The sequence below is a fragment of the Silene latifolia genome, chromosome 6 (genome assembly GCF_048544455.1).
Source record: "Silene latifolia isolate original U9 population chromosome 6, ASM4854445v1, whole genome shotgun sequence".
Lineage (NCBI taxonomy): Eukaryota > Viridiplantae > Streptophyta > Magnoliopsida > Caryophyllales > Caryophyllaceae > Silene > Silene latifolia.
The window spans coordinates 10,162,538-10,174,674 of record NC_133531.1 but is presented as its reverse complement, the minus strand read 5'-3'; the positions used below and the strand labels follow the sequence as shown (position 1 = coordinate 10,174,674).

The following is a 12,137-nucleotide window of genomic DNA, read 5'->3' as shown; positions in this document are numbered from 1 at the left end:
GCCACGACACACCAATTTGCAATCTCTGATGCTGCTTTAGGTGGCTTTACCCACATCGATGCAGCGTCGGACTATTTGAATCTTGCATTCTAAGTAAACGGAGTTGGTGAAGTCAATCAAGAAGTCGCTACTATCATCCAGTCCATTTCCTCTATTTAGCTATATCATCAGTGCAGATTCTCTGTCCCATTTTCTGTCTCATCTTGTGTCCCATCACTTCTCCTATTGACACATAAGCACTATGATATACTCCCTCCTATTCTAAATAACTCTCCTTATTTCTTTTTTCGGCTATTCACAATACTCTCCCTATTTCCTTATTTGACAAACTTTTATACTTATTTTAATCACCATACCCCACAACAATACCCCACAATACTTATACTTTATCTTATTTTAATCACCTTACCCCACAACAATACTTATTTTAATCACACAATATCTTCCCTCTTTCCAATCTTCTACCCCACTATAATACTTTACCAATATAATACTCCCCTCCCTTAATTCCCGTGCCCTCCATGAAAGGGGAGGGTTATTAAGAATAGGAGGGAGTATGCTATTACCATTTCTATTATCTTATTGGTGATGTGTCAAGATCTTAAGGTAGTGGGACACAAGATGGGACATAAAAGTGGGACAGGTGATCTCAACTGCTAGGATATTGACTAAAAGAAAAACAATGACATGATATAGCAATTGAGATCACCAGTCCCACTTTTATGTCCCATCTTGTGTCCCACTACCTTAAGATCTTGACACATCTAAGATAATAGAAATGGTAATAGCATATATCATAGTGCTTATATGTCAATAGGAGAAGTGATGGGACACAAGATGAGACAGAGGATCCGAACTGATATCCTAGACGTCTTAATAGGATTGCTCATGCTTTGACGAAGAGTCGAAGACTAGGGCATAATTGAGCAATCTTTTTCACTTTGACAAAAAATAAAAATAAAAAATAAAAAAATTACTCTACGTGAATTCTAGTAAAATCCAGTGACAAAAATTTTGAAGACTTGATAAAATTGTCACGGCCCGAAAGACCCAACTCAAATAACCCATCTTGTAACCGACTCTCAAACTGCGACCCGAGCGTTACTCGCAACCTGAATTGAATTAAAACGATATAACCCGACCTGTAGTTAGAAAGTTTCTCTGGTCCCTTCCTTTTTCTCATTCTTCTTATGGTTTAATGTTTATGTTTATTGTTACAATCTAACTATCGTCCCTATAAAACTTGATAATAATAGACTCAAATTAATCCAATCACAATAAACTCAATCCAAATCCATTCCGATTGACCGGTTTATTAGGTTTAATTTTCATGATAGATTTAGTAGAATTCGATCGGACAATATTCACCATTTTTTCTCAACCTCTCCGGTAAAACCGTCCTATCCACAAAGTTTGTCGAACAATCCCATCTTCATGGGCCGGACACGTACATTAAAAAAAAAAAAAAAAAAAATCAAAGCCCACATTATAAGCCGTTGTAAATCAGCATAGCGCCATAAACCCCGATATTCAAATCTCCAACCTTCCGAGTTGAACTCCTTGACTCAGTAATGGAGGAACGATTCTGAGCTTCAACGAGTCAATTCATTCCAGATATGTAATCACATAGCTTCATTAATGAACGCTGAGGATAAACTTCCGGGCCCACATTTGACCTCCCAAACCAATCTCAATCGTTCGACCAACTTCAATTCATCTTCATCTTCATCCGAACCTGATTTCCTTCGTAATGTGCAAGCTGCCTTTAAACGACACCGTTCAATTGGTAATTTTTCTCATTTTACCCTAATTTAATTTGATTTTACCCTCTCCCAAACCTTAAATTAGGGTTTTATTTCACGCTTTAGGAATTCGGGTTGATTAGTAATTAATTTGTCGTTTAATTTGCGTGATGATCAATAAAAATGCGTTTTCCATTAATTTATTACTCTGTTAATCAGTGCTATAAGTTGTTGTGAGGTGATTTGTTAAATAATTATTCATTTGATTAGTTTTGTAGCAAATGTATTGTGATTGATGCTTGGCATTGGGGTTTAATGTAACTTTCGCGTTATCGAATCGTTAAGTTACAACAATAAAGGAAGTATAAGGTGAGTTGGTGTGAAATTTGTTTGCTTCACTGATAAAATTATTGGCCTCATTACCTCACAATTTGCGGGAACCCTTGAGCCTCGAGGGAGTACGGTAATGTTGTTTTTCGTTGTTGGCTTGTTGTTGTAAGTAGCGTAAATGAGTGTAAATTTAAACGGTTTCAGTTTTAGAACTCGTGCCCTTTTCGTTTAATCATATTCTATGGAACTAAATAGGGGCAATGCCATCTTCAAAATTGTTGCCAAGACGTTGTGTGCCGCCAAAAAGGGATGATTCGAAAGGCTCAAGCTTGTATTCGGGCATAGCAGTAGAGACCAGGAGGTGTACCAATGTTGGTGGACATGTGAGTGAGGGGGAGTGTTTGACTGTTGAAAGTCGAGAAGATGCATCATTCACGCAGCCTTCAATTTGTGGTACGACTAACACTTTTGATGAGAAGTACCATCCCTTTGGAAATAGCACAATGGATGATCTTGCGGTGGAGGGTTCAAAGAAAGTTCAAGTTTTGCTTGACGGATCTGCTGTTTCACTGGGTAATACATGCTTCTCATTATGTAATTCTCTTTTGTTAGAGAAAATTGAACTTCGCGTTGATGGTTTCATTATACGATTATTTCATAGGAATAATCCAAACTATGGGTGTCCTTATATTACTCCAAATTTCAATATAACCCAATTTAATCTCTCAAATTAGACTTAGCTAATTTTTTTACCGGCTAATTTCACCCATTACTTCTCACTTCTTTCCTTAAATATTGTTTCATATATGACATGTAGTGAATTCAAATAAATGAATGGCTGAAGTTTCTTTTCAAATTACAAAGTTGATTTAAGCTCTGGTAAGCATTAAGCACGGTGAAGTTGTGGAGAATGTACTATTCCTCTTCTTCTATCATGCTGACAGTTCAGGAGCAAATGATCGAAATCAGGAGATATCCATATCCACTAGAATAATAAAACTGACAACTAACTTATCATGGTTTTTGGTTTTACTGAAATTGACAGAGACAGACTGGAAAGCAATCAACCAAATGGAGTCATTGAATGTCATTAACAACAATCAGAAACTACCGAATCTTCTGACCACTGTACCTGATTGTGGTACAATGCCTCGTGGAGTGTCTTCTGAAGTAGCACCCAAATTGGCGGCTTGTCAAAACCAACTGCACAACTTGAGAAATTTTCTGCAGAATGATGGGAACCAACCTGTGTCACATTCTTCTGTTGTGGGGTCATCTTGTGCCACCACCACGTTTGTGCATGCCACTTCAGCACCGATCCTGAGTTCAGCGACTCATTCTTCACGTCCTCATCAAGATGGTACCAATGTGAGCTCGTTAGGTGATGCTAATGTCGGTGCTCAAAATGCAGCCACTGGAGGTTGTGTTCTGCAAGCTTGCTCTTCATCCCTGGCTGTCAGTACAAGAGCTTCCAGCTCTGCACTTGATACCTCTATGGATGCTAAAGAAATTCCACAAAATAATTTGCTGCTTCAAAGTCAACTACCAAATGATCCATCGCAATGTCAAATTTCGGTGAAAACAGAAGGGTGTCAAACTGATACTTCGAATATCCCACCATCTTGTTCCCCTGTTAAAAACCAACCGTCTAACGCAAAGCCGGAACTAGCTAAATCAGAGAAACATGAAAAGGCCCAATCTCGGAAGAAGGGTTATGATCCTGATTTGTTCTTTAAGGTCAATGGAAAACTTTATCAAAGACTTGGTAAGATAGGAAGTGGTGGGAGCAGCGAGGTTCACAAAGTTATTTCCTCCGACTGTAAAATATATGCTTTGAAAAAGATCAAACTTAAAGGTCGTGACTATGCAACAGCATTTGGGTTTTGTCAGGAGATCCTGTATTTAAAGAAGCTAAAGGGGAAGAATAATATCATACAATTAATTGATTATGAGGTAATTACATACAAAATATTATTATCTCATCTCTGATTTACAGTTGTTCACTGAACTCGTGCCATCGAAATAGTGTACAAGATGGTAATTTTATCAGTTTTACTACTGCTTTATGACGGTTATAGAACTGTTTCAGTGGATTCACCATATCTGAACTCAGAATTCCTGCTGCTGCCGCCTCTCTGAAACGAAAAATTATCAGTACATTCAGGGTTCTTCTCTCTGTTGGATGAAACAACTTAAGCTACATTGACAGATTTCTTCTCTTTCTTTCCTGTTGATACTTTTTGGACTTGAGCACTGTATTATGTTCATGTAGTCATGAATCTTTAGTCTTATTACCCTTTTTCTTCTTTTTGGATTTGTCAACTCGTCTTCATCATTTTCGTGTACTAGGTTACAGACAAGGCGTTGCTTCAAGAAGTCTTGAATGACTCGATCATTAACAAGGACTGCAAATTCCAAGATGATGGGTACATTTACATGGTCCTTGAGTATGGGGAAATTGATTTGGCTCATATGCTCGCACAAAAATGGAAGGAAATCGAAGACTCCAACATTAGAATAGATGACAACTGGCTTCGCTTCTATTGGCAGGTTTGTGGTCTGTCATCATTTTATGAAATGTCAGTAGGTATCCCTAGAAGTTTCTGCTGGAAATACTTTCTGGTTGTGCCAAAATTACATACTAGCTGACTTGCTTGCGATTCATCAGTATACTTAGACTAGCTAATATTGTTTTGTCAAATTTATTTTGACATATTCAGGCAAGCCAATTAACGTGCTTGAAACTGGTTCATACGGAGTAGATCTTATTATGAGTAAGGACGGGGCATTGACTATTTCTTTGTTGATCATTCTGGCAGCAAATACTTCAAGCCGTTAACACAATACACGAGGAGCGTATAGTACACTCTGACCTGAAACCAGCTAATTTCCTCCTTGTTAAAGGTTCATTGAAGCTCATCGATTTCGGGATTGCGAAAGCTATAATGAGTGACACGACCAACATTCAGCGAGATGCTCAGGTTCTTCCTTATCCGTTTTTCAGTAGTTATTGACTTATTTCTACACCTAGGCTACCTAACAAACAGAATTTTTGAGTTTTGTCATTTTGGGTATATAATGCACTGAGAATCAGGGCTAGGCATTTTGGATTTGATTCGCGTGTGCATTGTTTTGGGTGTATAACCAGGTTATTTTGAGTGAATCTATCCGGGTGTGCTCATTTTCGGGTCACAAACGGAATCTTTGAGTTTTGTCATTTTGGGTATCTGTAAAGATAATGATGTTGATCAAGCTGTCATCACACAGATTAATGAGCTGTCACCTAGCTGTCATTCTAGTTAGTTAGAATAGCCTACTGTATATAAGTAGTTTTGTTACTTTACTTCATAATTATCAGAGTGTATTCATTCAACAATAATCAATAATAAATCCTCTGTTATTTACCTGCTGTGTTCCTCCATAAGTAGCTTGTGCATCAATGGCGTCAAGCTTTACATGGTATCAATCGCACAGGTTCTGATTCGATCAATTCTTGCTTCCGCTCTACTCAAACCGTGTTCAATCGCACATCCGTGAGTTCAATCTCTGTAATCTGATTGAATTTCTGCCGATTCAATCTTCTTGTTTTCTTTGACCTAAATCTGCATAATTCTGTCGAATTTCAGATTTAATCATCTTTTTCTTGATCCTTTTAAGCTGAGATTACTTCGATATCTTCTTCTTTGATTGATTTCTGCATATTTCTGTTGAAATTCAGACAATCGCTTCTTCGATAATCTGTCGATTGAATCTCTGTTCATTGTTCAATACTCGATTGTTTTCGCTGAAATTCTTTGGTTATTTCTTCGAAATTGTGTCTTTTTCTTCGCTAAATCATGCCGTCCCCAAATAGTGATAATCCTATCCCTAATTCTACTCATGTTCCTTCATATGCTTTGTATGATGATCCTCTCTATATCACTCAACATGATCAACCTACAAATCGCTTAACTGATAGCTTGTTTGACGGTCATGATTTCATGAATTGGAAAAGAGAAGTTCTTCTTGCTTTAATTGCGAAGAACAAAGAGGCCTTTATCACAGGAACCTGTAGTTTACCTGCTGAGACTGATAAAATGCATTATCATTGGAAACGTGTTGATCTTCTGGTTATGAAATGGATTCAGAATTCTATGGTACCTTCTTTGCGTGAAAACTTCAAATATGTGTATTCCTCCAAACATCTTTGGGGAGAAATCATGGAAAGATATGGCCAGATTAATGTTTTGGAGTTATATCAGTTGAAGAAGGATCTAGGAACCATTTCACAGGAAAATACCATAGTGACTGAGTATTACAGTCGTCTCAAGAGGACTTGGGAAGAGATTGATGCAATTGATCCCATTCCTCAATGCACTTGTGGTGTTCTGAAGGATTGTTCTTGTACTTTCCTTAAGAGAATTGTTGACAGGGAGGTACAGTCCAAACTCATACAGTTACTCATGGGGTTAAATTCCAGCTATGAGAATGTTAAGAGCAACATCTTGACCATGGAACCCTTGCCTACCATCAACAAAGTTTTAGGCTTACTTCAGAAGGTAGAAAAGCAGAAGGAGCTTAGTGATTCAGTTGACACAATGGCTGAAGCAAATGCTTATGCTAGTCAAAAACAGTCTCCTGCCTTAACTGACACCTCCAACAAGAAGCCAAAACTTGACAAGGAAGACAAACCTATCAAGCAATGCTCTCACTGCAACAAAAAGGGACATGAAGTCACTGAATGCTACAAGCTGCAGACTTGTCCATTGTGCAATGTGTTTGGACATGTAGACTTTCAGTGCTACTTAGCCAGAGGCATGGGTAGAGGAAGGTCTCAGTTCCAGACGGGTTTTGGCAGGGGCAGAGGACGTGTTAATACTTATCTCAGGAAGGGTCAGAACACATACAGAAGGCCTGCAGCCAATAATGCTGATACTTTCAGGGGTGGAGGACAGGACTTTGAAGATGTGTCACCTCTGGATGATGATTCTGATCAAGGTTATTGCACCAACTCTGTTCCAGCACAGTTCCAACACTATGGAGAGCAGCGCTATCCTTTCTACAATTCTTCTGAAATGGATACTGATCTTGTTGATAAGGTTGCTCAGAGAGTGATCAAGGCCTTATCAGGAAACCCTGCACAAGCTCATGCAGCTTATACTTTGCCTGCTACCAGCTTTGCAGGTATATCCCACTCATCTGCTATTTTTTCTAAAACAACCAAGATGCATTCCCTTACTTGGATTGTTGACTCAGGAGCATCTGACCATATGACTTCTTGTTTGTCCTTAGTACATAATTTGAGAAATCTTAAACAGCCAATTCTAGTTGGTCTACCAGATGGAAGTACTAAACTAGTTAAACAAATTGGAACTGTGAAACTTTCTGATTGCATTACCCTGCATAATGTCCTTGTGATACCTGAATTCACTCAAAACCTATTATCTGTTGGACGGCTGTTACAGCACTCAGGATTGAAACTTACTTTCTTTCCTAATGAGTGTTGGTTTCAGGACCTTTTAAGTAGAAGACTTGTGGCCAAAGCTCAGAAGCATGGCAATCTCTACATAATAAAGACTGACTTGCAGCCTGGGAGCACCAATAGCCATTGTACTTGTTTTTCTGATAAGAAATTATCTGCTCAAAACTTTGATATTTCAGCTTGTAAGTCTAATAATTGTACTCAGCTAGCTACTGTCTCAGATGTTCATCTGTTGCATCAGAGACTAGGACATAGCTCTTTTGATAAGTTGAGACATTTACCTGGAATACATTTGAGTACAACTCAGCATTTTTCTTGTGAAACTTGCATTTTGTCAAAGCATCATAAATTACCTTTTCACATCAGTCATTCTCATTCTAAAGAAAAATTTGCCCTCATACACCTTGATGTTTGGGGACCATATAGAGTGAGAGCCTTATCAGGGGCAAAATCTTTCCTAACCATAGTTGATGACTGTACTAGAACCACTTGGACTTTTCTGATTCAATCAAAAGAGCAGGTGCCTCACCTTGTTAGGGATTTCTTAAATCATGTGGAAACACAATTTAAGGCCAAAGTCAGGATAGTAAGGACTGATAATGGGACAGAGTTTGTCCAAGGACCATGTAGAGGTATGTTCAATGATAGGGGCATTATCCACCAGAAATCTATGACCGGTAGGCCACAACAAAATGGGCGTGTGGAAAGAAAGCATAGACATTTAGTGGAGACAGCTAGAGCCTTGAGAATACAGGCTGGTTTGCCACTGAAATTTTGGGGAGACTGCTTATTAACAGCTACTTACCTCATTAATAAGATGCCTACACCCATTTTGAAATGGAAAACACCTTATGAGGTGTTGTTTGAGGAGCCACCCACTTATGAAGAGTTAAGAGTGTTTGGTTCTTTATGTTTTGGTACAATGCCTATCACACATAGAGATAAATTTGGGAAGAAAGCCAGAAAATGTATATTCATAGGATATCCCTTTGGCCAGAAGGGATACAAACTCTATGATCTTGAAACCCATACTACCTTTGTATGCAGGGATGTAATTTTTCAAGAAAATCAATTTCCTTATTTTACCAATAATATCCAACAACAAACTGAAAACCCTTCAACCTCTGATTGCAATCCTTTTTATTCTGAATACATTCCTGATTTGGTCCCTTCAGTGATTGAGAATACAGCAACAAGAGATACACCAGTTGAAGGTGATAATACTAATGCTAATACAAATAATACAAATTTTTTCATTGATACAACCATACCTATTTCTACAAATAATAAAGATAATACAACAAACATTCCTGCTACAACAGTTGCTCCTAGTTCACAGCAGCACTCCATAGCTGGCACTAGAAAATCCACAAGGCACACTCAGGTACCAACTTGGATGAGTGAGTTTCATTGTCCAATAAAATTGCCCTCCTCTCAGAGAATATCTACTGCTGACACTTCAGCAAACCAAGCATCAACCTCTGCAACTCATGCATTCCAAGCAGCAGTATTGAAGGATTTGCAGATGTTTGACACTGAATACATTTGTTCACTGAATAATGTCCTAAAAGAGCATGAGCCAACTACATTTCATGAAGCACAGTTTGATGAGAGATGGGTTGCTGCCATGCATAAAGAGATTGATGCCCTTGAGTCCAATGAAACTTGGGAATTGACAAATTTACCTGCAAATAAGAAAGCCATTGGGTCAAAATGGGTTTACAAAATCAAGCACAGAGCTGATGGGAGTATCGAGAGATTTAAGGCCAGACTTGTGGCCAAAGGGTTTAATCAGGTGAAGGACAAGGACTACAAACATACCTTCTCACCTGTTGCCAAATTTGCCACAGTCAGGACATTACTTGCTATTGCTGCTGTCAGAAATTGGCCTCTACATCAGCTTGATATAAACAATGCATTTTTGCATGGTCATATAGATGAGGAGGTATATATGAGACCTCCCTTGGGATACACTAAGGCCTTACCTGGACAGGTATGTAGGCTCAGAAGATCCCTATATGGGCTTAAGCAAGCCAGTAGACAATGGAACATAGAACTGACCAAGCACCTGACGACTTTGGGTTTTGTTCAATCAAAACAAGACTATTCTCTATTTACTAAGAGGAATGAGCTTACTAAAAGGTTCTTGGTCATATTAGTGTATGTTGATGACCTGATTATTACAGGAGATGATGAAAAGGAAATAAGGTCCATCAAGGTTAGCCTGGACCAGACTTTTACAATAAAAGATTTAGGTCACATGAGATACTTTCTAGGTTTAGAAGTGGCCAGAAACAGCACAGGGATATTACTAAACCAAAGAAAGTATATCATAGATATTATTAAAGATCTGAGGATGGAGAATTGCAAAGATACACCTTTTCCTTTATCAAAAGGTTTAAAGCTATCCACGGATCAAGGAGAGTTATTGCCCGAACCAGAAAGGTACAGAAGACTTGTTGGAAGGCTCTTATATTTGAACCTGACTAGGCCTGACATATCCTACTCAGTCCAACACTTGAGCCAATTCTTATGCCAACCAAGAATTCCACACATGCAGGCTGCTTTACATGTTGTACGATACTTGAAGCATTCAGTAAACACTGGTCTGTTTTACCCTGCACATACTCAGCTGCAACTACAAGCCTATTGTGATGCAGACTGGGGAACATGTGCCTTCAGCTCCAAATCTTTGTCAGGATACTGCATTATGTTGGGCAATTCTTTGATATCCTGGAAAACAAAGAAGCAGAGAACGGTTAGCAAGAGTTCCACAGAAGCTGAATACAGATGTATGTCATACACAGCCAGTGAGGTGGTATGGCTTGAAAGATTATTGAAAGATCTGAATGTGCAAGTACCTACGCCTATCAATCTTTACTGTGACAACAAAGCAGCAGAGCATATAAGTCTCAACCCAGTATTTCATGAGAGAACAAAGCACCTTGATATAGACTGCCACTATGTCAGGGAGAAAATTCAGGAAGGGTTGATGATACCACAACATGTGAAGTCTAGTATGCAGCTAGCTGACATTATGACCAAAGCCTTAGGAGAACAGCAGCATAAGTACTTATCAGAAAGGTTGGGTTTGCAACTCCTAAGGAAGTCCAGCTTGAAGGGGGAGTGTAAAGATAATGATGTTGATCAAGCTGTCATCACACAGATTAATGAGCTGTCACCTAGCTGTCATTCTAGTTAGTTAGAATAGCCTACTGTATATAAGTAGTTTTGTTACTTTACTTCATAATTATCAGAGTGTATTCATTCAACAATAATCAATAATAAATCCTCTGTTATTTACCTGCTGTGTTCCTCCATAAGTAGCTTGTGCATCAATGGCGTCAAGCTTTACAGTATCTATTGAGATTTTCTGCTATTCATTATGTAGCTAAACGATTCATATTTGCTATTCTGGATCTAGTCGTATTCCGGTGTGTTCATTTGTAATCGGATCAGATGAGGCCAATTCAGGTTTCAATTAGCCTCATTGTAGACGGGTATATCCGTCTAAAGATGTAGACGGGTCAAATATGTCATCACTTTTATAATAAGACAACCCCCGCCATCCCCCACTTGTTTGTCTTATTATGAAAGTGGTGACATATTTGACCCGTTTACAACTTTAGACGGATAGTGTCCGTCTAAAGTGAGATTTTATGTTCAGGTTTTGGGATATTTGGTTTGTGGGGATCGAGGTCAATATGGTCAACTGAATCTTGATACTCTTAACTGTTTATTTTATGCTACAGGTGGGTACACTAAGCTATATGTCCCCGGAGGCATTCTTGTGCAATGAGAGTGATGCCGATGGTAACATTATAAAGTGCGGTCGCCCATCAGACATCTGGTCTCTTGGCTGCATTCTCTATCAGATGGTTTATGGCCGAACACCCTTTTCGGAGTACAAGACGTTCTGGGCCAAGTTCAAAGTAATCACAAACCCTAGCCATGAAATTACCTTCACTCCAGTTTCTAACCCTTGGCTTCTGGATCTTATGAAGAAGTGTCTGGCTTGGGACCGTAATGAGAGATGGAATATTCCTGAGCTTCTTGGACACCCATTTCTCGTTCCTCCCGTCCCACACCAATTGTCACCTCCAGAAGATCAATACTGCAAAGCTATTCAGTTTATAATTGAATCTTGTTCTGATAGTGAGAAAGCCACGAGTTTATGTTCAGAACTCCAACAGCTACTTGCAGGTACAACTGCAGGATCTAGAGATCAACAAGTCAAGTTACTATCAGAACTTTCAAATATTTGTCTCCAACTTCGCAAGCACATCACAGAAACCAGGTAGGTAAAGCGAGAGTTGTTTCGCATGTGAGACCGTCTCATGCAAGACTCGAGTCACCAAGTAAAGGATGAAGCAAGTTTCAGGAATCGAGATAGCTGGACTGTATTGTTACCTGTAGAAATGACTGGTGTATAATTTGATGATTTATTTAACATTTCGATTTCAACAGAACAGTTGAATCTTGAAATAGGATTTAGGTTTGCTGTACAATCATGTAATCTTTCATTAAATGAATTTTTTATTAAAAAAAAAAGAGAGTGGAAAAAAGAAATGCATGTTAAATGTATCTATTCTGGTTTGAAGACT

At 38.7% G+C, this 12,137-nt stretch overlaps 1 protein-coding gene across 1 annotated transcript; it reads left to right on the top strand.

Moving 5' to 3' along the window:
• The first annotated feature begins 1,476 nt into the window (after positions 1 to 1,476).
• On the top strand, positions 1,477 to 12,137 carry LOC141586281 (serine/threonine-protein kinase MPS1-like). The gene is made up of 6 exons (XM_074407455.1): positions 1,477 to 1,786; positions 2,328 to 2,645; positions 3,118 to 4,025; positions 4,422 to 4,622; positions 4,892 to 5,053; positions 11,286 to 12,137. Exons 1-6 carry the CDS (start codon positions 1,639 to 1,641, stop codon positions 11,832 to 11,834), a joined length of 2,286 nt encoding a protein of 761 aa, XP_074263556.1. The 5' UTR covers positions 1,477 to 1,638; the 3' UTR covers positions 11,835 to 12,137.

What these genes read in the sequence shown, in the direction of transcription:
- LOC141586281 (XM_074407455.1), top strand. Translation starts at nt 1,639, where the DNA reads ATGAACGCTGAGGATAAACTTCCGGGCCCACATTTGACCTCCCAAACC. An exon ending in CGGATCTGCTGTTTCACTGG is followed by an intron (nt 2,646 to 3,117) that starts GTAATACATGCT and finishes TGAAATTGACAG; the next exon opens with AGACAGACTGGAAAGCAATC. An exon ending in GGCTTCGCTTCTATTGGCAG is followed by an intron (nt 4,623 to 4,891) that starts GTTTGTGGTCTG and finishes TCATTCTGGCAG; the next exon opens with CAAATACTTCAAGCCGTTAA.